The 24,391-nt window shown below is 43.9% G+C and overlaps 1 protein-coding gene across 5 annotated transcripts in view; it reads right to left on the bottom strand.

The window, feature by feature from the left end:
- Positions 1-21,793, bottom strand: part of nbeal2 (neurobeachin-like 2) — a 35,256-nt gene extending 13,463 nt beyond the window's left edge. The window contains exons 1-27 of one of the 5 annotated variants that reach the window (XM_035163827.2): positions 21,394-21,793; positions 14,877-14,965; positions 14,510-14,674; positions 14,087-14,168; positions 13,205-13,317; positions 12,876-12,958; positions 11,932-12,017; positions 11,550-11,853; positions 11,287-11,393; positions 10,866-10,952; positions 9,860-9,943; positions 9,518-9,616; positions 8,770-9,401; positions 8,551-8,683; positions 8,209-8,328; positions 7,760-8,090; positions 7,538-7,620; positions 7,340-7,432; positions 7,081-7,252; positions 5,904-6,037; positions 4,085-4,244; positions 3,702-3,804; positions 3,384-3,534; positions 2,983-3,138; positions 2,723-2,882; positions 1,734-1,822; positions 927-1,628 (exon numbers count right to left, since the gene is read on the bottom strand). In XM_035163827.2, coding sequence (XP_035019718.2) covers positions 927-1,628; positions 1,734-1,822; positions 2,723-2,882; positions 2,983-3,138; positions 3,384-3,534; positions 3,702-3,804; positions 4,085-4,244; positions 5,904-6,037; positions 7,081-7,252; positions 7,340-7,432; positions 7,538-7,620; positions 7,760-8,090; positions 8,209-8,328; positions 8,551-8,683; positions 8,770-9,401; positions 9,518-9,616; positions 9,860-9,943; positions 10,866-10,952; positions 11,287-11,393; positions 11,550-11,853; positions 11,932-12,017; positions 12,876-12,958; positions 13,205-13,317; positions 14,087-14,168; positions 14,510-14,674; positions 14,877-14,965; positions 21,394-21,468 — 4,593 coding nt within the window. In that variant the 5' untranslated portion in view covers positions 21,469-21,793. Of the gene's footprint in view, positions 1-926; positions 1,629-1,733; positions 1,823-2,722; positions 2,883-2,982; positions 3,139-3,383; positions 3,535-3,701; positions 3,805-4,084; positions 4,245-5,903; positions 6,038-7,080; positions 7,253-7,339; positions 7,433-7,537; positions 7,621-7,759; positions 8,091-8,208; positions 8,329-8,550; positions 8,684-8,769; positions 9,402-9,517; positions 9,617-9,859; positions 9,944-10,865; positions 10,953-11,286; positions 11,394-11,549; positions 11,854-11,931; positions 12,018-12,875; positions 12,959-13,204; positions 13,318-14,086; positions 14,169-14,509; positions 14,675-14,876; positions 14,966-16,001; positions 16,192-21,393 lie in introns of those variants that run through there. The other 4 variants (XM_035163831.2, XM_035163829.2, XM_035163830.2 and 1 more) reach the window with 4 other exon arrangements.
- Between the last annotated feature and the right edge of the window lie 2,598 nt (positions 21,794-24,391).

Here is a 24,391-nt window from a genome sequence, read left to right as displayed (position 1 = left end):
TGTAATATAAACACCACCAATATTTCATAAAGGAAACAACTAAAACAATACAAACATGAACTACAACTACAGCGCTGTGGTTGTATGCTTCTGCCAACCAGTGCAGTTTCAGTCTACATACACTTTTTTCAGATTCATATGAGGGCACTGTGACCTTTTAACTTTCACCACTTCAATCAAATCAATTAATATTTGAGTCTAAGGAACAACTGATCAAAATTTGAAGAAATTCCCAAGAGGCCAAAAACCTGTTTCAAGAGGCCCCTGTGACCTTTGACCTTTGACCCAAATCAAATCATCGGTGAGTCTAAGTGAACATTTGTTGGATTATAGGTAATAATAAATAAGGATTCTTTTTAGGCGTTGGCAAAAAGAGTTTTGTGAGGTAACAGTGACCTTTGACCTCTAAATTCTAATCAGGTCATCCTTGAGTCCAAGGTAATGTTCAAGATGTAATGATTTCCCTATGACGTACATATGTGGCCAAAGTAACTTTAACCGTTAACATTTGTCAACCAGAAGAACAAGTGAACGTTTGTGCCAAATTGGAAGAAATTTCCTCAAGGTGTTCCTGAGATGTTGCGTTCACGAGACCAAAAATGTGTTTTGTAAGGTCACAGTGACCTTTGACCATCAAATTCTAATCAGCTAATCTGTAAATCCAAGGTGTTCCTGAGATAGGAAAAAAAATTATTTGAGGTCACAGCGATCTTGGTATTTGACCTTTGACCACCAGAGTCCAATCAGTTAATTTGTTAGGCCAACTGAACTGAACTGAACGTTTGTACCAAATTTGAAGGAATTCCCTGAAGGTGTTCTTGAGAGATCTTGCTCAAAAGAAGTGGACGGACGGACTTTTGTCAGGGTGGAGGGACAAAAATAATAGAGGCCTGAATGAGAGATCAAAGATAAAAAAGGAGGCATACCTGGGGGTTGGACGTGTTGGAGATTGTGTCTCCAGTGGGAGGGTCCGTCCCATAGCTCGTTTCATCCAGCACATTGGACAGACTGGAGCTCTTCCTGGGTCTGAGTGGAGGAAATGGTTTGCAGTGCTCTAGAGGAGACGGTGTGTTATTCAGACTCCCTGCAGGAGTGTGTGTTCCCATGTCTCCCATTCCCCCGAGCTCCAAATCTAAAGGTGATGTACCAAAGGGCGAGAGCGGCTGGTACTCCCTCCCCTCTTCATTAGGGCAAGACGAGGTGATATCGACTGCATTGAAGATGGATGATTGGCTGCCCTGGTCGACTGAATCAAACGACTTGAAGTGGTGGGAGCCGGTGAACTTTTTCTGGGGGCCTCCACCTCCACTCGGAGGCGACTGGGATAAATCAGAGAATCCCTCGGAGATGTCCCGCTGGCCACCATCATCTTCCTCCTCCTCGTCCTCCATGTCCTCCGAGGTGCGGTACCTCAGGAACATGTCGCTGCGGGTGTCCTCTATGACCAGGGCCTGATCTCGCTGCAGCTGCGGCCGATGATTCGGTTCAAAGGAGCTGGAGTCTTCAATGCTGGCAGTGTGGACCTCGTAGGACTCTTTCACATAGAGTTTGGTGAGAACGTCCTGCCAGCCGGGCTGCTTAGCGAGCTGCTTCACATAATCCTCGTTGGTGTAGATCAGATGAAAGAGCTGCAGTGATATCAGACAGGAACAGAGAGCCAGAGCTTGTTTTCATTACTGTGATGATCAAATATGAAACGATGAGTGTCATCGGACGAGGGGGAGCACACTGACCTTGCGACAGACGTCCAGACGCACCGTGAGCTCGGCTCGATGGGACAGACAGACCACAGCCAGGAGGTCTCTGAAGTTAGGGCTGGCATCTGTGAGGCAGCAGCACATCTAATGTCATTTTAAAGTGCTGGAAATCCTATTTCATAATCAGCTTTCTGTTACAGTAAACACGATGGAAACTTTATTTAACCAATCAATTCTTTTCTGAAATAAGAATAACGCTCTCAAAATATTATTGTATTTGTGATTTTTCCACGGTTTGTCTCTCATCCGTTTGAAAGGGGATAACAGGCACTTTCACCATAAACCCGATCCAAGGTAATAAAGCATCCAAACATTTCTTTAAAGTTTTTTTAAATAAATAGTTAGTTTTCCTAAGTTTATAAGCAGATGCAGTGGAATTTCCATGAAAGAGTTTCTCCATTTATTAGAACAAAAGTAAATATCGATTTATTAATTATTTATTGAAAGAAATTTTGGTTGAGTGTTAACCAATATTTTCCCTTTTTTGGGATATGATACTTGAGCATTATATGGAAGTAACCTAGTGTCAGTGTAACTTTGAAACATAATTTCTATTTTACAAAAAATCACTGTTAAAATTTTTTTTAATTAGTTATTTTCAGGAAATCTACTTCCTGTTACTGTTATCCTTTACATGTAAATTCAATTATTAGATAAATAAGAGAAACTCACTGACCTTATGTCCTTGACCTTTTGTTGCCAAGGTGACGACTACTTACAATAAAATCCGCTCAGAGCGTGTACGCACAAAGTAGATGAGTTTAAGATGAATAAACAGTAATTCATAGCTAAGGATATTTTTTTTTCTAACTTACAATTTGATTGTTGCTTTTTCATATTTAAAGAGAAAAACCTTATATTTAAAACCTACGTTTCAGGTGCTTTAACAACTGTAAAGGTCTTTCTTTTGTCATATATGTTTTAAAGCTCATTGGACCAGAGGGAAGACGTTGTCTCATCGTTACCTGTAGCGAGAACCTGCTCGTACAGACAGCGCACGGTGATCATGCTGACGGGAACATCTTCAAGGACACAAACCAGGCCAAGGTAGCCGAAATCCTTCAGCTTGATGCGCTGCTTGTTCCGCTCGGACACTCGCTCGCTCTTGAGGATTTTGTACAGAACCTGAAAACATCATGTGGAAATTGTGATTTTTTTTTTGGTTTGTTTCTGTTTTGACAGGGGAGTCTAACATCGGAGTTGGCGGGCAGACATCATTCCTCACCCTGAACACCCTCTCTCTGGCCTCGTCTCCGAAGCTGGGAGTGAGCAGCAGGCAGTACAGCTGCTCCACGCCCCACTCCAGCAGCACGGCCTGCACCTGCTCCCGAGGAGGGCTGCTCCTCAACAGCGCATACAGCACATCCAGAGCCATCACAACCTGGTGGGGATAGGAGTCGATCATCAGGTCAGAGCGGAGAGAGGATGATGAAATACAAGAAATATATAATGTTTTAGGGAGGTTTAAGTTTAAAGTCGTCAGAGATGCCAAAAAAGTGAAGGAAAGAAGGAAGTGTGCAAGATCGAGGAATTTTCATTTGCAAGTGAAATATGATGCTGAGAAGGTCAAATTATAACAAAATTTGAACTCCCTTAAGAAACAGAGATAAAGTTTATTAGTTCAACCTGCTGCTCCTCTCCTACAGCCAGAATGTAGGCGAGGACGCTGTGGAGCTCTTCTGATGTCGGAGACTTGAGGAAGTCCTTCAGCAAGGTGAACAGAGAGGTCTGGATCGTTTGCTTCTCATCGGACAGAGAGCTGCCATCTTTCTCCACACTGGGACCAGAGACACAGTAAAGACATAAATGATCCTGCCATGATTCACTGAGTACAACGGTCAGGAACGACTATAAATCGATGAGAATACCTAAACTTTGATAAGCAATCTCTAAATCTACAATGTTGTGTTCGTTTAAAACCATAAAGGGAAGCGAGAGGTTCACCTGTAGAACGTCCGGATGGTATCCAGGATGTACTGAACTCCATACTTCCTCTTCATGCGCTGCTTGCCTTTGTTTATCACAGTTGACAGGTACTGCACATGTGCTTGGAAAAGAAAGAAATATATTTCGTTAATGTACCAGAGAAGAGAAGTGCATTAGCAGCTGTAGTGCAAGCTCCGGGCACATATTCACTTTGAACCCTTCGCCACGGGTGGAACTCGGAACAATAATGTATTCCATCTCTGCCTTACGCTGCTTTTAGCCGCCTCTCACTCCTTTCAGTCTTTGTGCGCATATACAAATGAAAGAATGGGACAAGGGAACAGCTTCGGCAGAAATGAAAAGGTTCACAGGTGCATTTACTCGACTTGCTCGGGCCTTACCCAGACAAACAGCAAAATGGCTTTTGGTCCAGATGCGGAAATCAAAGAGCAGGTGCTGGTAGAGCTGCTGCAGAAGTGGACTGTTGCTCTCTTTGAAAACCTGCTCCAGCAGCAGCTGACAGGCCATTAACACGTTCATGTCGATCATACTGCCGGGAACCTGCACAGGAGTACACACACAGGAGGGATGTTCATGTGGGATTTCACATTTTAGGATTTATCTGAGACACGACTGGTGCAGTGTTGGATTCAGTTCAGTTTCGTATACACCTAAGGTATCTGTGTAGTAGACAACTTCACTGATTACAGCTATATTTGATTAATTAATTATTGACCAAAGTAACTATTTTAATCATTATTTTCACCCCTGAAGATTACGCAACAATTACTGGAAAAATTACCATGAAACTTTGGTAGAAGGATGTGTTGTAACGCAGCGGGCGGATCGAGGATTTTTTTACTATTGCGAGATAAGGTGTGTTTTTCAACATCCTCTTTGATTCCTCAAGAATAATTCATGGGTTTTGTAAGTGTGTGTGTGTGTGGGGGGGGGATCCGGTATGTTGAGGGCACTGATATGTATTTATTCTATACCTGTGAGGATCCAGATAAAAAAGCCAGATCCAGTGAATATAAATGTGGTTTCATAAAGGGGACTGTTGGGCCTTGGCGGAGGTCTGCCCTCCACTGAGTGCCCTTCTAGTTTCATTCATTATTTAAGCAAAAATAAACCTTTTCCTTAGAAATCATTAAACTGCATATATTGGTTTTTTTTACAGTTGGTTGGACAAAACTTGACTTTTGAAGATGTCAGCTTGGACTGTGGGAATATGAGATGGACATTTTTCTGAGTGAAAGAGTTTCTGACTTGTTAAGAGAATAAGCAGCAGATTCATAATTTCAGGCTTTAGGGTTAATATATGTGCTGTGTGCGTGTTTCTGTCTTTAGCTCCACCAAACCTGGCAACCCCATGCCTTTATTAGGACTCTGTTCCCTTACAGGAAGCTCCACCTTAACATCATATATTTCACCATATCCTGTCAGACAGCCAGCAAGTGCAACCATTAATGTGTTAAAAGATTCACATCTCACAGTTTAAACTTCCTAGAAATCGTCTCTTCTACAGATTTTGAAGACTGCACCTTTACAGGGGTCAACACTGATCATTATTCTAAGATCCTGCATCATTCAGAAAACTGAACTGTTCATCATAAGACAGAATACGTTTAATGTTGATGTAACTCAGAATCTCTTGCAGTTAAGGTTGCAGCAAAAGGATTTCTACATGAGCTAGTGGAGGGATGGGACATGGGCCAAAAATGGTGCAAGAATGGATCCAAGAATTTTATCACTTTCTTTAACATTATGGGGTTCTTTTTTTACATATTTTTTACGACTTCCCAGGGAATAATTCCTGGATCTTGATGAACAAAATCCGGCACACTTAGGGAACTGATATCAATGAGTGTGTGGTACTGTTGGACCTTGGCGGAGGTTTGCTCCATTTAAATTTGTTTTAATCTCTCCATAGATTTCAACACATTTTCAAGCAGCACATTTTAACCATGGTATCCTTTGTTCTCATTCAGAGAGACACCATGCAATCGGACAAAGTCTGCATAACCCCCCCACCACCACTTGACCATGTGATCCTACCACTGTGAAAGAACCACCGCTGTTTTCAACCACACCGTACCCATTCATTACGCAGCAATTACAGCGCAGCAATACAACAGAAAAGGTCAACTATTCCATTTCAGATGTCTCTCGCAATTAGCGCCCACTTTGCCGCGGCGCGATGACACGCGAGGCACTTACTTTGCTGAGCATGGCTCCTATGACGCTCGGCCCGTGGCAGAGCAACAGGCTCTCTTGATTTACAGGGTGATGACGAATCAGGTTCTTCACCATCAGCAGGAAAGCAGCAATGCTGTTTGTCTCTAGTCGGCCCTCTGAGAGAAAGAAATGATGCAAATCAGACTTTAAAGATTTCCTGTGTTACCCAAAGCTGTATTTATGCATTACAAAGCACCGTATCTTATCTCAGGAGGATGCATGGACGTATCTTAGGGTAGCAGGTCTCACTTCTGACGAATTATATTCATGCCTCTATTCACACAGACTGATGCTGTGAGCTGCTCAACAGCAATTTTACAGATATGATATGACTCAGTGTTTCCACGCTGACTCTGCAACCTATGGGCAATGATTTCACAACAGCTACTATATTATGTTGTGAGCCTCTTGTTTGAGCGGCTAGCATTTCCTGTTTATCCTTGCATCATGCACCTTGTGTGCACGCTGACTCTCTGTGATCAAAACATGTTCAGAGTCTGACCTCAAAAGAAAATCATGCATACAATTGAGCATTTGATTACAGAACTCTGAACAACAACATTCCCCAAACTCAGAAAAAAATGGAGTTGTATTTAAAGGATCATTTACCAAAATTCGAAAAGCATTCTCTGACCTACATCTAAACATGCAGGTAGTTTTGTTTGATTTGCTCAGGTTTCCTCCAAAGAAAGGGTTTCTGACAAAAGGTATAACATTACATTACATTACATTACATATCATTTAGCTGATGCTTTTCTCCAAAGCGATTTAAAATAAGTGCATTCATCCATGAGGGTACAAACCGAGAACAGCAAGAATCATGTTAAGTACAATTAATCTTCAAAAAAGCCAAACTACAAGTGCTTCATGTAAGTTTTCTTTTATAAACACCAGCGTTGACGATGGTTATTAGACATCACCTTCTTAACCAAGGTGTAGTCGGAAGAGATGTTTCTTTAGCCTGCGGCAGAAGATGTGTAAACTTTTTGTTGAGTGGCAAGCTGTCCCTCGCAGTAAGAACACTATTTCCTGCTTACAACATTCTTCCCTGTTTAGGTGAGCCGCCCTCTTTCATTAAGACACTATCACTACCATCATCTACTGTTCAATGCAGGAAAAAAACAAACACAGTCAATATCCAAACTAAACGCGAACTGACCTACGGACTTGTTCAGCGGCAGCAGCATGGCAGCGGGGCCTCTGGAGGGGGTGAGCTCTGGTCCGAGCAAGTCTGAGATCTCCTGACCACTGTTGTAAAACTGCTCGGCCTCGCACACCTGCTCGATCAGCGGCAACAAAACACCTACGCCTCCCATCACATTTATGACATCCTGCAGGAATTCAAGTACTTTATTACCTGTATTTAACTGCGTGAATTAAAGATAATGTTAAAATTATTATCATGAAACGCTTCTCACCTTGATGTCCCAGTTGACGACCCTGTGTCCCGTCAGCCTGCCATCATAATGGTGATTGGGAGACAGGTCCAGACATATCTGGCTCTTAAAGGCCTGAAGAAACACAACATGCATATAAACAAGAATCATTTACTGGTATTATTTATAATTTACACAATAACAGCAGAGTAATACAGTGTATACGTGTCAGTGGGTCACCTGTGGAGTGTAGTAGAGCAGAAGTTTGCTGTTGAGATCAGATAATTCTCCATCTGCTTTGAATAAGGACACGTGATTGGGGCCTGTGATGGAGAAAAGAAAGCAGTGACGGTTTAAACATGCAAACACCACTTGGACATGTACAACAAGTATTTATTCAAATGTTCCGACACTGGGATTTCGCCACACAATTATCATGCATTCTAGCAGAGCGTGACCTACCTGCAGCGTAAAGAGCTCTAGTCTGGGTCTGCTGCAGAGCCTCGTGGCAGATGAAGGCGGTGCCCAGGAGACCGTCCAGAGACGTGGGTGTCCCCCACTCGGTGTCCTGCAGTCCCGCGGGGATGGTGTGCGCAGCGTTGTCGCATGTGGAGCCCCAGTGGCCTCCCGCAAAGGAGGCCGGGAAAGACTGGGAACGGATTAGGGAGGGGCCGTGGGCAGGGAAGGCAAACTCGGGTGATGGGGGGGTGGTTGGGTTCATGGGCAGGTTGGGGGAGGTGGTGGTGGTAGTGGTCCGGTGGCCTGCAGAGCCGATGCAGCAGGAGGTGAAAGGCTGCAGGATCCGGTGCAAGTGGGGGGAGACAGAGGACATTAGACTGATAGAGCGGAACTACGCAGCAATGACATGATAAGTTGAAGCCCAGAATATGTTAGACACCAGATTCAGTTACCTCACTGAGAGACGGAAAACGAAGCTGAGAGGTTTTGCGTTGCTCTCCATCGATGTAGATGGTCACCAGGTTTTGACCAAATGGACGACGGCCCGGGAGGTGGACTATAGCCACTGAGTGCTGTGGGGAGGACGACATTAAAGGGCACACAAATGTTACCGCTCGAAGTTAGATCCTTACAAAAAATCAATTTCTGAATTGAGAAACAGTCACAGTTCACAGCTTTGAATTAACTGTATTGATAAACTTCCGAAGCTACAGTATTGCATGATCTCCTCCTTGATTTAATCTATTTTCCTTTGGAACTGGCTAAATTAGGATAAATGTTGGACAAACACTCACCCAGCGTGAGTCATTTAGTGGGTGCTCTTGCAGAGCGACAGCCATGTACTCTTTCTTAGTGCAAACAGCCACAACCAGAACACCCTCCAAGGTGAAGAAGGCCTCCAGTCCAGTCCCGCTCGCTGTGAAAAAACTTTAGAGACAGAAAACAGGATTCTATCAAAACTTGTGCAATGCTTCCAATTCAATGACATGATCATCTGCCCTGCGATTTTCTACCTGTAGAGCTGCTTCCTGCGAGGCCCTTTAACCACATCACCTGTGCGAGAGTTGGCACGAGGTCTGTCTGATTGAAAGAAGGGGAACTCCATGTTAAGGCAGAGCCAAGCGTGAAAGGCAAACCCGCTGCCTGGCCAGCGTTGGACTGTGGGCACCATGATGCCTGCCATAGGGGGCGTCAGGTCAAAGTACTGCAAGGCACTGTCCAGGCCTTCTCTGGCTGCCATGGCCGAGAGCACTCGGATGACGCGAGTGCAGTAGGGGTGCACCCTCCCCATTGCTGCACCATTGTCCTGATCCACCCTGAGCAGTCTGAGGAGGCTCTTCAGCTCCTCTGGTTTCAGACACAGGGAGCCCAAGTCCTGCAGGAGACCCAGGAGAGCGTCCGCACACTGCCTGTCCAGACTCTGTGGCTGGGAGAGCACCTGCAGCAGAGCCCCCACCATGCCTGCCTCCACCGCCACGGTGCGACAGGAAAAGGAGCCGCGGCAGACGGTGGCCAGCCACTGCGCCACCAGCAGCTGAAGGTCCCGCTGGCCCGACAGGTCAGGCAGCCACTGCAGGAGCAGCAGCAAGGGCTGGTCGTTACTAATGCCGAGGTGATGAGCGTGCACGTGCTCGCCCTCCACTGCCTGGAGACAAAGAAGGCGTAAACAGAGAAGGGAGAAAATGAAAATAAGATCATCATTAATAAGAATAAATTGGCTGTCACTGCACTCAGTGGTTATAATGAGGGAGTGTGGTTCACCATGTTCATCAGCTCCTGCAGCAGCCTTTTGGTGGGTTGACCTTGACTCTTCAGCACATCAAACAGCTGGGAGTAACCGATCCTCTCCTTAAAAACCTCCTGGGGGGGAAAACGAGACAGAAATAGGCTGGAGAATGCTGCTCCACATGGGACGACTACTTGGCACACTTCCATACATTGGCAGGGAATACAATATGAATTCCTAAACGAACGGAAATCAGCTTTTCTCATCAGGCACTAACTTATTGCAGCCATTGTAGGGGTCTGATTGTTGTATTATCATGCTTTATGATGTGCGTACAGAAATATGACCATATACAGTATGATCGTACAGGGCCTTACCTTTGCAGAGGGCGAGTTACTCATGATAGAAGTGAGGACTCCTAAGGCATGAACCGTAATACTGTCTGATCCTTTCTCCCAAACCTGCATTAAGATAAGGTGATTGATTGAGTTGACACAAAAAGCCTGAAAAAGGTGAAGGTTTAAACTGCACACGGTCAAGAAAAGAAAAACAAATCAGGATCGTCCTTCGTATTATCTGTAAATTGCATGAGGATATACAGGTCATTTCTCTTTTTTTTCCCCACGCCACAATTAATGAAGCCGACTGAGCCAAAGTAAGTGAACTGCTGCACCAGCCACCAAACAATCGCCTCTTTGTTAATTAATGATAGTCCCAGCATGCAATAACCAAAGCCAACCACCAAAAAAATAAAAAGACTGAGGCAATCCCTAAAAGGAAATTAGGGAAACATCAAACATCAGCACACGAGCCAGGTCTTTCATACGAGCACCAGCAGTCACACGACAGAGCAGCTACAGTACAAGGAAAATAAGAGAAGGCATGCACTGAAAAACCACCATTTCATGCAACATGACAAAAACAGAGCATGCTCCTCTTGCCCAGTGTTGTCAACAGGGAATTCAGCCTCTAATTGTGAATGTGATATAAATAAACACTCCCACACAAGCAACGATTAATCCTGATAATCTGATTTTTTTTTAACTTTTCAATGTGCACAAAGCAAACAGCAGCTTGTCCCTAGGTTTGCCTGAAGTTGGATTCACGTGGAACAAACAGTGGAAATAACATTAAGTGACATAGGCTGCTAGTGGACCTGCATTCCAGATGGACAGATACAACAGATAAAAAAGGGAACTCCAACTACTATCACATAAAGGCGTGCTACCTGCTTTATTTACAAATGTGTGCAAGCCAGACTTCCTGCCTAAAGCTTCCTGTTTAAACAGCTCGGAGCAGTTAACGAGCGGAGAGTAGGCTGAGTTTCCTGCCGACAGACCAATATTGACACCAAGCGCAGCGGGTAGGCGGGGACGGGAGTACCTGGTCCACTTCGACCTCTGTGAGCAACTGTGTGGCGAGGTCGCACACACCGTCAGGCTCCGGCATAGGCCTGTTGCTCTGAAAGAGCTACAGGATAGACAAGCACCCAAATAGAAAAGACACACAACACAAAAAGACAGACGATTAGACAAATAAAAAAAAGGGCATCTGCGAGCGGTCACGCAGACCGATCCTGGAGTCTCTGCAGCTTCGGCATGCACATGAGCAAAACATCAGCTGGAAGTTTGACCGAAAAGACAGAGACATGAGAGCAGACGCGATACTTGGGGCAAATGAAAGAGGAAAGGGACATGACAGAAATGTAATTGAAAAGGTGACAGACAGACAGGCCAGCTGACAGAGGGGCAGATAGAAAGAGCTGACAGACACAGTTTGGATGGACAGGGGTCGGGGGTCTGACCTTGCTGTTTTGAATTAGCCTGAGGATGTGTTCGAAGCAGTTGTTTTTCAGGAAGACAGCCTGCAGGACTGGTCTGTCAGGGCACTCCAGGATCTCAGGAACAGCAGCTAAAAATGACAACAAGGAGGATGTTGACTCATCCTATTTATCCCACACTGGGGAAATTGATTCTTTGGCCTCCCCGCTGATTGAGACAGATGAAAAAAAGGGGGAATGCTTTTGCTCACGCAGCGAGAATTGAGACCTGTTGGACGTGGTCTTACTTAGCATTTGGCTCTGGAGCGAGATCTGACTGTCTTCCCAGCTCTGTCGGTCTTGCTGCTCGCTGCTGAGAGGACGGTTCCAGTTGAGGAGCTGGAAGTAGCCCTCCAGTATCGTCCTGATCTCCACCTGCCGCTCCGCAGGGCTGCTGGAGTGCAGCAGGTGGATCATCGCCGTCAGGCACTGCAAGGTCATCCGCGGGAGCCCCGTGTCCTTGGGTTCAGAGGAGGCCCGGCAGCACCATGCACGCAAAACGGAGAGCAGGTCCTCAACTGAGTGAGAGGTGATGGAGAGAAGGCCATTCTTCTGAAAAATAAAAATAAACAAAGCAATCAGTTGTAGTGTTTGCAGAAGAGCAATCAACGGTGAAGAGGATGAACAGACCTTTCCTCCGCTGATGACCGCTCCCTGGAGATGGACCAGTTTGAGCATGAGGATCTCTGGGATCTGCTCGCTTTCCTGTAGACTTTCTGTGAACATGGTGGTCAAGCCCAGAAACACAGTTACACAACATCAGTCACCACTTAACCACAACTCAGAAAACATTAACACAGTGCAAAGTCAGCTCCCTGACACTGGGAACAGAATAAACTGGAACAGAAAATTATTAACAAAACAAGGCTCAACCGTCCCTTAAATTCAATCAAGCTGGATCACATTTCACACATTTGAATAGATATAATATTGATATAAATATCAATCAATCCTTTTTCATCAAGACCCATTGAGTATTCCCTCTGAAACCTTGCTTACAAACAAACAAACAAACAAACAAACAAACAAACAAACAAACAAACAAACAAACAAACAAACAACAGGGGTGAAAACATAAACTCTTTGGCAGAGGTGAAAAAAAAAAAAGTGGCTCAAGAAAATTCCCTTGAGTGCCACTGACGTCTCTCAGAGTTATATAACATAGAAAAGCTTAAGCCTTACTAATTAGCAAGGTATTGCACAATTAGCTCTTAGCATTTCCAATTACAGCATGCTATCCCAGTATAATCCTCCTACAGTGTGGAGTCTGTGCGCGTACTGCAACTTGCCCAGTTAGAGATTTTTCCCACATGGCTCGCTGATCATGTTTGAATGTTTCAAACCTGATAATTAGACACTTAATGAATAATTAGGTTTTTAACCACAACCAAGCAGATACCGACTGAGTGGAACTACCGGTTATTTTTCGTTATAGGAAACATGTTGATTACATTTTCAAGCCGAGCATGACAGATGTAGGCTGTGTTTGGGCAGCGGGAACAGTGTGATTCTTGTGGTATGAGAGGTCTGACAGAGATCAGGGTGGTAGACTGGACGAAAAGGGAGTGTCTCACCATGGAAGAGAGCAGGCAGCTCCTCTGGCAAGGCCAGCGGGGAGAACTTATATTTGTTCCTCTCCAGCAAGCTCACCTCCTCCCTGCAACACACAAAGCCTAAAGTCAGCAGAGAACTCTGTACTTACCTCACCTCACGCCTAGTCACTGTGCGATTGCCACTAATAGTGCTGGCAACAATGAGACTTGACTTAAAGGCTTTGAGGAAACAAGATGAGGTGTTGCACATCACAAAAGGTTGGGCAACATCTTTTGGTCTTTGTTTGAGTAAATTCCACCTCCCACACACTCACGCAGGTGATCGCCGGAGTAAAGCAACATGTACTCACCCTGCTAGGCGTCTCCTCCACGTCTGATAAGGGTCAAACAGACTCTCACAAAGCACCAGGCCATGCTGCACAACCAGCTGCAGAGAAGACTGCTCGCCTTGTCCATGTTTTAGCTGCAGAGAAAATAAGTTTGGACAGAAAAGGAGCTGCATCAGGCGGATACATTTTGGAAGAATAATTTTAGCAGTGCAACCGTGTTGAATGAAAAGGTCAACTAATCACCCTCTCGTTTTGTCAGTGTGAACTAGTTTTTTTCTTTCTCCACCAGGATGTCAAATAATATCAACAGGCAGGGGAGCTTTGCAATTGCCTGGGGGCCCTGAGCTGATTACGTTGGTCCACAGCAACGACATCTTTGTGAAATCCCCCTTAAATTCCATGATCGGCTATGTACAGGAGACTATAACGACACCATGCGTCCGAAACCCCCTGACGAGGCCTCATGCCACTTTCTGTCAAAAGCTGAATTTTAGAGATTTGGTTGAAGACTAGAATGTCAAAATGCATGTGTATGATGTACATGCGGTCGAGGGGGTTTCTTCTTAAGCTTTACTACTTGACTATTAGTTATGTGTCTGCACTTTGTTCATAATTTTGATGCTAAAAGAATAGTTTGAAGATTGAAATGATGTGATATGGTATCATGTGTTTCTTTGGAGGTGGTGCCCAGGGGTCCCTCAAGGTCTCTTAAACACTCCTGCGTCGACAGGATCGATTCTGTGTCGGCCTCTCTACTATATATCACATTTCTGCGTAGTCTGGCTAAAGTGGCACTTTATAATCTTATCATGCATGATATACCGAGGATGCTTTGGAGCCAAGTCGCATCATTAATCACTGAACACTGCGTCCTGTTTGAAATACCGTTCATGATGTTTTTACCTGGTCCAAGCAGAAATTTAAAAGCCGGATAGTTTCAAAAACAAAGCCGGGGGTCTTCTCTTGGTCGATGTTCTCTATATTCCTGGAAGTAGAGAGAAATTCATGCAATTAATCCATCTGATGTTTTCCTAAATTGGCCATTTTGGTTTTAAAAACAAATACGGTGCATTTACAGAAAGTTAAGGACAAGTTCTGACACTGAGTTGCAGCTGATTTACACAATCTGCACAGGACGTTTTGGAAGAGCTGAAAAACATCTGTATTCCTCAACTTCCCTATGTCTCCATCACTCCTTCTTGCATTTTTCCTGATACAACAATGACTGAATGAATAATGTTTTATCACTAAAAACTACATCTGCATATTGGTTTTTTTTTATTATTTCTTCTATGTCACATGTTTACAGGTTCACTGGCCCCTCACCTGCAGACAATGACGAAGAACTTGATGAGGAGCAGTGGGTGTGGGGCGCTGCTGTTTTGATCGGTGGCGCTGGAGAGGTGCAGGACGCTGTGCCAAAGCTGGGTGCTGAGGAACACCAGGACCTCCCGGGGGAGCAGGGGCACCTCAGAGCTGCACTCCTCCAGCCTGGGAGCGATGGAGATGTGTGAACAGAGGGGAGGAGAAGGGAGGGGAGGCGGTAGCAAACAGGCTGCGTTTACACATAACATAAACATGTCAAAACGCTATCTCTAAAGAAGGTCACAGTTCATCCTGCTCTCGGGAACACAAACTGATGGAGGCTTTTTGATAGTTAGTTTGCGTACATTAGATCACTGATACTACTCACCTCTGAGGCTCCAGTGACTGCACATCAATGAGCCTCTCGAAGGACACCACAAAAGCCTCGAGCCACTGCTGCAGGTAGCCCACGTCTTTCTGCAGGAGGGAGGCAAGAGCATGCAACGCTGTTAAGTCCCCTGCACACCTCTGCTCAGTAGTAAACAATACAGCAGGTGTAAAATATGTAGTAACAATATAATATGCTCTATGGTAGGTTGCTTTGCTACTATATGAAATAATGCATGTTGACTGAAAACATGGCACTGACTAAATCTGTTGAGCTGCTTTTGTAACAGGATGTTGAACCTCAAAGAGGAACGCATGAGCCAAGTCTTTCCTTTTTCAAAACAGGTTAAAAGAAGCAAAATGAAGTTCCTATCAGTCACAAGTTCCACACATACAGTGACTGCGCTCTACAGAGCAGTGAGCATTAACAACCTTTCACCGTAAACATGTTATTGTCTTAAACAAAGTGTTCCTGCTTTGACATCAGCCTCTGTGGTGCAACGTATCTTCTCTTTGCTCCTCATATCAGCCTCTCAATCTCACACCAGTTTTAACAGCCCAAAGACAAACAGCTCACCAGATAAACCAGGTCAACTCTACAATTAACTCTGAATTATTTCTTGTATTTTTAAACACAGACTGTTTCACAATCCTTAAGTGATCATCACTCCATGCTGATGATCCAGACCAGCGGTGCTACAGGAACCCAGTCATCATCAAACGACACAACACAGGACATCGAGGAATGTAGCCTGACGTACTGTGTGATGGAACAACCAGACCACTCTCATTAGCACGCACGTAAAAGCGCTGTTGCACATTAGTGATGAAGACGCTTCCTCCAGAGCGGGCGGCGTGAGGGAAGATATGAGTTGTTTCAGACAGACTGAGTCATTGTACACAAATAACACACCGTAAAGAGCGCATGGTACAACACATTCATACTTCCCTATAAGTCAACAAATAAACGAGCAACCTGCAGACAATGTAGGTTCCTTCTATATGTTAGAGCTCACTGCACGTCTCATAGGCACTTCTCATAGGCACTTCCTCTGCTAAATATAACATGGAATGGAGCAACTCTGAAAACACTTGTCTTCTCTAATTAATTTGAAATGTACATTACCAACTGGCATTGACTTATGAGCCAGTCCATCTCTCATTGTACGCAGCGGAGCAAGGTGCCAGGTTCTCGCGAACCCGGTCTCAGACGAGCCCACGGTGTGGTCCACAGCTCAGCAGCTGCACATCACTTCCAACGCCACAAGCACCAGCGTCCGACTTGCTCGCTTCTAGTCTCCCAGAGTCAACTGAGCAACCAGGAAATGACATTAAACCGAAGCTTATTTCCTTCATACTCCGCGTCCTCGTCAGACCCCTTCCTCTTTTGGTTCTAATGTGAGCAGATATGAAAGCAGCTCCATAAAAAACAACAACAATGTTTAAGTGTCATGCAGGAGGACGAAGAGACCGAGAGGTGATGAGCTAAAGCAGTGAATGTCAAAATATAAGCAACAAGTATTTCTAGATAGAGGAAATAAATTTCATAAGCTTTTCCCCCTATTATTGTAGATTTTTATGACAAAATCTGATTAGTAAGTAAGAAAAAAACTGTGTTAAAGTAACATTAATCACACTCATACTTTATATAAATAATCTCTTTGTGGACTCGGAGAAAACAGGAAACTGTGAACAACCTATTGTATTGAGCCTCCATCATCTGGATAATCTGGTATTTGAGTTTTGAGTGGGAGAGGCACAGAGAAATATCTGCAACACTCCCTCAGCTTTGTTTTATTGTCTCTTAAACATATGGAGGAGCTAAATGAATGACTCCTCCTTAATAACAGTTTTTTTTATAATAACACTTAATGATCGTGGTTGTCTTTGATTACACCTTAGGATACGTCATTAATTAGAACTGTGTACAATGTACAAGGACACGTAGCTCAATGTACAAGGACAGTAATAGTTCAGTGTTTGGAACAAACACTGAACTATTACTGCTTGATTACTGCTTGACGACAGACGTCAAGCAGTAACACCTGCCTTATGTCTCTATTGACACATCCTAAAAATAAATAATTCCTTACAACATTACTATTGATCAACCCCTCTGAATAAATCCACATCCTTTCCTCGCTGTTCGACTTGTGACGCTGCTCAGAGATTCTTTAATGTTGGCCTGCACAAAGACTCATATTAAAAACACTATTCGAACAGATGTCACAAACCAAGCACGAGGAACCAGCCCCTACAAACAGTGTCATTTATCCCTCTCCTCCCTGCACATGGCCGAGCAGCTGTGTCGCTCTCTGCTGCTTGGCATTCTGCTTCGCTCCGGCTTCCCGCACAAGTGAAAGCAAAGAGCACTTTGATTTTTTCCCGGTTGGCCCTTCTGTTGGTAAACAGGGGAGGCCGAGGCACACGAGGGAATTCGACCGCAGGGCTCGTAAGACAGCGACAGGGAGCAGCAAGGGATGGTTGTTTTTGTTATTATGGGATCTCTACAGTACATCGATTGTGCATCAGTAAGTGAGATAAATGCACAGAAACGTGACTAAAGTTAGGAAACATGACTTGTTGTCTCGGCAGAGGAGGTGGTTTCACAGCTGGGTTCATGGGCATATGTTGGCTTGTCACTGTGGTCTGTCTCTGCCACTGCAGGCTCTAATTACTCTCTTCCACAGTCTCTCGAGCTAATGATCACAAAGCTAATCACAGACTGTTTCTCTGCCGGTCTGACATCTAACTGCAGCCACACTGATCTCGAGCAGCTGGAAAAGATGCTTCTTTGTTCTTCACTTCCATCCAGTGTTTAAACATATAGGACCATATGTAGATTTACTTGTGTGAGTGAACAGGTGAAGATAAAACTTTGGACTGTGGTAAATCTTTCCCAACACCCATTACAGTTTGAAACAAATTAGCTATTCTTTAATTGAGAAATAAATCCTCAAAGTAATCAGTGGAGAAAATGACCATGAACTGGAATGTAATTAAATGTATAACCAGCTGATTAAAACAAATTATACTGATGTTAAAGTACAGTGCAACAATACGACTGTGTTAAGGAAGAAGCACATCCAAAAATAATACGTCTCTGGGTGTAGTCGCACATGATCTGATGAGTTATGTTACTCCCTCTGTGATTAGATCAGACTCTGTTTATGTCCATACCTGTCAGGCTCGAGCGTTTTATGTTGGTCTGTAAAACATTCTAAGGTGTGGGGTGCAGAGCCCTTAAATAGTTCCAGTAAAGCTGGTTTTAAGTCCAGGAGACGAAAGACACAGGCACGCTCTATCCAATGTATGAAGGTCTGCATGTGAACTGAGCATGGCCTGAATAACCATCAACAATACAGCATATTATCAACTTCCCGGGTTGTTTTTTCTTTCATTGGCTGCCTGTTCTTTGGGTTATTTGTACTGAGAATGTCTCATTCTTGTACCAGCGTTACTACAAGACAGACACTCCAATACACACACAAAGGCTTTTCAGTATTTCACATCAGTCCGTGCTGAACCTCAGCTCAACTTAAAAGTATTGCGAGGGGTGTGTGTGTGATTTCTTGCACAATCAGAGGAAGCAGAGTTCCTTTATCACTAACAAGCCTGAGCACGCTTTGCTATGTTCTTGCAAACGTAAAACGATGGCCGAGATGTACATCCTCAAAAATGATGGAATCACGGGTTGGTTGGACTCACCGCAGCTTTATTATACACCGTAAACTCCCATAATCTAACATATGTATGAACAGTGTCATGAATAGAGGCACAGAAGCCTACAAATATTTTTAGACTTGAATTCAGATCTGTTACAGTGTGTGAAACAGCTGCATGGGTGTGTTTGATGGGACTCAAAAAGAGAGCGTCAGGCCATTGCCACTATAAGTAAAAGATTTGTTGGCAGACAAAAAGCCTATGAAATTTAATTAATGCCTCTTCTCCAATTGAGCTGATTTGCAAATGTCAACAGTTTCCTGGATGTGTGGTGAATGAGAACATAAAGACCATCAGGTGAGAATGGGATGAGTCCAGTTGTCTGTGCTAACATGACTAACATGAGAACAAAAACATACGGTTGTGATTCGAAGAGCCAGGTGATTGTTCTCTGAAGTGGTTCTGCAGCCTTTCTGAAGCCTGTTGTTTTACTCTGAGTCACAGAAGGTGGTGACGTTTAGTACCAAGCTCAGCTGAATCACTTAGCTCTGCCAACCTTCTCCTTATTCGCTGCTGGGCAATGAGGGTAGATCACTTGCACACATGCAAACCCTACTTCCAAGAAAGCTCGGAAATCTGTGTGTCCCTTTCTGGTGAGAAGCGTTTAAACCAAAACAGAGAGAGACTATTTTGTACTCTCAGCCTTGATGGCAACTGAAGGGACGCAACAGAGAGCCGAGAGGCAGCTTAATAAGGAAGTGGTCTCGCACTTAGAGATGCTAGACAGCTGTCAGAGCATACACTCACCCACACATGCACCGGTGACTCTTTGTAGCAGTCATTTATTTGTGTTAGCACCTACAGATTGTGTGTTTTCCTTTCAGACGAGTTGTATTTGCAGCAGCAGCCCAGAGGAGAAGTAACCGGGTAGATTAGAAACACTTCTGCCCAAAGTAACCACAATGTCCACTTTGACGGTAAACGCTGCGGCAAGAGGCGATACACTTCTCGTTCACTTGCATCACTGCTGCATTTAGAGCATTTTTGCAATTATTGCAGCCCTGATCTCTGCCCTCCCTTTTTTTTTTTTAAAGCCTCTGGCTGTTTTCCCAGACTCGGGATTAAGCCCAGTACTAAATTAAAACCAAAATTCAATGAGATATATATATAGAGTAAAACGTCCAAGTCCTTGTCAAGACAGCAGGTCTCTAGGATGGTTCTGTGATGATGGGAGGAGAGGAGTCTTCATGCCTCACAGGGAAAATACAGTACATGCAAACTTGGAGTGGAGTCTCTTCTTGTTTGACTGTCCTCAGGCATGGAAGCAGATTGCAAACACATTAAATAGTAATACTTAATTTATTCACAGGCCCACGGCCTCTCTCTCTCTCTCTCTGAGTGTGTGTCTCTCTCTCATGACATGAAAGCATGTGCATAAAAAAACTCTTACTATTAATTTGTTTCATCCTTATTAACAAGACATTGCACTTTAATGAGCAACCAGGGCAGTGAGCTGCAGTTCGACCCACAGGGGGCAACGTTTGAGACCACAAACAAAAACAAACTGACAGTTTAGGATGTCAAATTAGGTTGGGTTTTCTCACCAGAGAGAAACGCAAAGTTGTTTCTTATTAAGTATTTGCGAGACATAGATTAAGACTACATCCACAATATTGCGTTTACATTTGAAAACCAAAACATCCCTGTCCACGCGAGCGTTTTGGCTCCAAATCTGTTTAAAACCCCGTCCATGTTAACACACCTGAAAACATGTGTCACGTGACCATTCACATACGTAGCAAAGGCTACGTCATGACCGAAACAACCCAATCAACAAGCGGGTGTGTCTGTGTCACTGTTTCCAAACATCTCGGTTTCTGCCCGTCCAGACTAAAACACAGTCCTGGAGTTTTCAAACTAAAATGGGGCCGGCCACATTTCCATACTTCTCTGTTTTAGCAGCTCTAAAACGTGGTACGAGTAACGTTGGCACCAGGCGTATCAACAGAAATTGTCCTGCTGGGAGCAAAACATCGAGGGGTAAGGACAGGAAGGCACTGGCCCCAGCTGAAATCTTATTGGCCCCTGTCCTATCTGCCACTTATCAACGATACGAACAGTAATATGACAATATAGTAGGAACTGTTATTTCCTAAGCTTTTTTGAAATACACAATGTGCTTGAACAAGGAGCAATTTTAAAAATATATTCAATGAGGTGTGTCTTTGCTCAAAGTTAGAGCGAACATTGAACAATGATCGACTTATATATAGTTGGCCCCTCTGTGTAAATTGTGGCCCCCTTTCATGGCCCCATGATGTAGAAAAACCCTTGATCCGCCACTGAAGCAAAAACAAAAACCATGTGTTTCAAAGTGAGAATGTAGTATCTTCCTGAACAATAACACAGACTCCATGACGTTAGACAAACCGTGACATGCTTCAACTACAAGGCAGACAGACGGGGAAGAAGAACAGGAACAGGAAGTGGTGTAAAGCAACGCCCACCTGTATGATCGCAGGTACCTGATCGATCACACATCCTTATTTTTGATCGATCAGCTTCAGACACCCTCATACTTAAGTTTTCAACAGGTGAAATGGCCCAATGACACATGATCGGACATGATATCCTCCTGTGGTCTGCACAGGGCAGCCTCCACCTCTGGGTAAACAAACAGCTGCTGGGTAAACAGGCGACGTCCTTATAATATCGCCCCGCGAATAAACGATCAGAGACAGGGACACACTAACATCACTGTGTCTGCGATCACGTGTGCAGAGGATCATGTTCGAAACTTCAGACAGAGGAGCTGCTGCGACAACAGGTGTCAGCGGCAGGTCTTCCGCACTCACCTTCGTGTTGTACAACATCCACAGCTCGTTCAGCCTCTCTTTCGATTCCATCCCGCCGCCCTTGTGGTTGCTCATCGTCTCCCTTTTGGTTCTCTCTCTCTCTCTCTCTCTTCTATTAAAAGCCAGTCAAAGTGTAAAGCACCGACAGAGCCGCGGCGGTGTGAACTTCTTCCTTCCCGCACACAGGAGCAGGACGCGGCGCGCTCCTCGAAACCATTCCTGCCCCCAAAATTCAGCCAAGCGCCGATCCGCGCGAAAAGAAAAGTGCTCCCCGTGTGTCGACGCAGCGCAAACTTCCCCTCAGAGTGGCGTGAAGCGACCGAACATGACCGCGGCTGTCGATCCAAGTCGAGACTGCGAGACCAGGAACAAAAACGCGTGGAAGTAGTGCGTGTGTGGAGGAGGAGGAACACCCATGTCCGCCTTCAGGGAGAGCTGCTGCTGCTGCTGCTGAGTGACTCCTATTGGAGAGAGAGTTCCCACGGAAGCGACTGATGCCATCCAACACCTAACATGACCGCACAGTGCACAGTCAGTCAGTACATGTGGATGTGCACGGTGCTGTGTGGTGGTGGTGATGATGAGGAGGACCACGAGCAAATCATCACCAACTGGTGTCTCAGGTATCACAGGTGCACACGGACATATTGACAGGTTTCCTTTGAGTGACAAGACATCAGTCTGAAGATGTAATCAAATATCAAAATCAATTAAATCCAATTTCATTTATTTGTATTCACAAATCACAATTTTGCTTCATAGGGCTTCAGAACCTGTGCACGGCCCTGCATCCTCTGTCCTGTAACCCTCTGCTGTGGGGTGAGGGACAAAACCTTCAACAAGGGGAGAAGTAAAAGTAAAGTCAACCCATTAAAAGAAGAAAACAAAGCATGTGTGGCCGTGGAGGTAACCTATATGCAAATCATTACTTTTTGAAAATGTTCCTTATAGGGATAGTTCACCCCAAAATTGAAATTCACTCATTATCTACTCACCACTATGGCGATGGAGGGGACGGTGAAGTGTTTGAGTCCACAAATCTCGAAACGAGTACATTTACACCACATTTTTTTGCGTAAATGTCCGCTGTGATCCATGTACGAACATGGCTCTGTTGGGGGTCATCAGAGGACATTTAGGCTAAAAACATGGTGTAAATGACGCTGTGACGAGTTGAATTTGAAGTTTGAAGAAGGAGTCACCGTTTACTTAAATTGTATTGGATATTTGGACCCCTGAAACTCCAAAACTGTTTTGTGGACTCAAACACTTTCACCCACCCCTTCATCGGCTTAATGGTGAGTAGATAATGAATGAATTTTCATTTTTGGGGGGAACTGTCCCTTTAAAGCTTGTTTTGTGCAATGTCTGCAGGGTGGAGGCGTTACAGTGCAGAGCAGGCAACATTCAGACACACAAACACACAACTGAACTTCAGACTCACCTGCTTATAATGATACCATGGTGCCTTTGTATAGGCTAATTATTGCACAATGTTTTATTATAGTCCCGATGAAGACTGTTGTCAATAAACATGAATTAAGAAACTCATACTGATAAAATGTGGTGGTACACAGATGGATACTGAAAATAAAAACGTGAAAATAACTGATTATGAGATGTATAATGCGTCTAGATAAAATACAATACAATCACATTGAATTAAATACATACAAAAGCAAAAAAGGAGACAACTATATGCCTTGACAGCTGGGATTGGTAGCGTATAGTGCTAAACCTAATATTTGAAATTTAACTGGATGATAATCGTGCATTTAAAGTATTACTCCAGGAAAATGTACCTGTGAAAAGCGAATGTATACAATTTGAGGGATGATCCTAACCCGAAAAGTTAATTTGAAGATATAAACTTAGAAGAAGCATTGGGATGTTTTGGGAACTGTCTGGTCTAACTGCATATACTGTGAGCCTACAGTCTAATCTTAAAACATGAAAAAATACATTTTGACTGAGAATACTATTACTATTTGTTTTAAATTAATAATATTTTTTTAAAACAGACAGGTTTTGCAAGATGACTTTTGTGTATCAGTGCAGATATTGATGTTGAATCCTGTTGGCTCATTCTCTGACTCCAATGCAATATATATTTTTGTTCAATATTGCAATGCACATCATCTCTGGACAGGCAGGTTGTCTGTTGCCCTCCATGGAAAGTTTACAATCTGTTCCTATCTGCTAAAGTAGCAGCCTACTTTGTTGTAGGGTTTTAATCTACAGCCACATTTATTTTGTCTCTTCCACTCGCATGTGTTAAAATGTGATTTATTGATTTATTGGTGCTATCATTGTAGTGTTATGATATTTAATCTTTATAGCATCTTTGTGACAAACACTCATTAGGATGATGGGCACAGCAAAGATTGTATTATTACCATGGCGATGGCCTACATTCCTAACCAGGACGTGACAGACCCGACAGTGAGCCAGTCTATCCAATGTCTGACCTTTTATTAATTTTTAATTAAAGACTTGTTAAAAGTCTATAAGTAGGTTTGAATAGGCTTGTAAACAATTTGCCTATTAGCTACTAAAAGGTAAATTATGCATTACTCTAAATGCCAATACATCCACAGTGGCCCAAACATCAATTAATCTGTGTTAGAATTTTGCAAAATAAAACAATTTACCCAAATAGGGATTTTATTTTCAAATAACAGCTGTTTTTTCTTCTTAAAAAAATCAATGATTTTGAAGAAATTAGCCAAACAAAAACTATCTCCTGATCAGGCCACTGGAATCGATGTGCTCGACGCTCAATACTTGTCGAGTCAGGATCACTAATGGACTTCAGAGAGAAAGTGTGTGAGAAGGAGTGTGGAGATAAACACGAGAGAGACAGCGAGCTCAAATCGTGGCAGCGGCAGCTCGTAGAGGCACTTCCGGTGCCAATAGAAACTGCCACTGACATGTAAAGTTAGCTGCCTTCACACAGTGTTGCAACAAAGGCAGCTGCCTTTACATATCAGTGGCAGCT

Source organism: Hippoglossus stenolepis, chromosome 8 (genome assembly GCF_022539355.2).
Source record: "Hippoglossus stenolepis isolate QCI-W04-F060 chromosome 8, HSTE1.2, whole genome shotgun sequence".
Taxonomy (NCBI): Eukaryota; Metazoa; Chordata; class Actinopteri; order Pleuronectiformes; family Pleuronectidae; genus Hippoglossus; species Hippoglossus stenolepis.
Note: the sequence above shows the minus strand (reverse complement) of the source record. Positions and strands in the feature narration are given on the sequence as shown.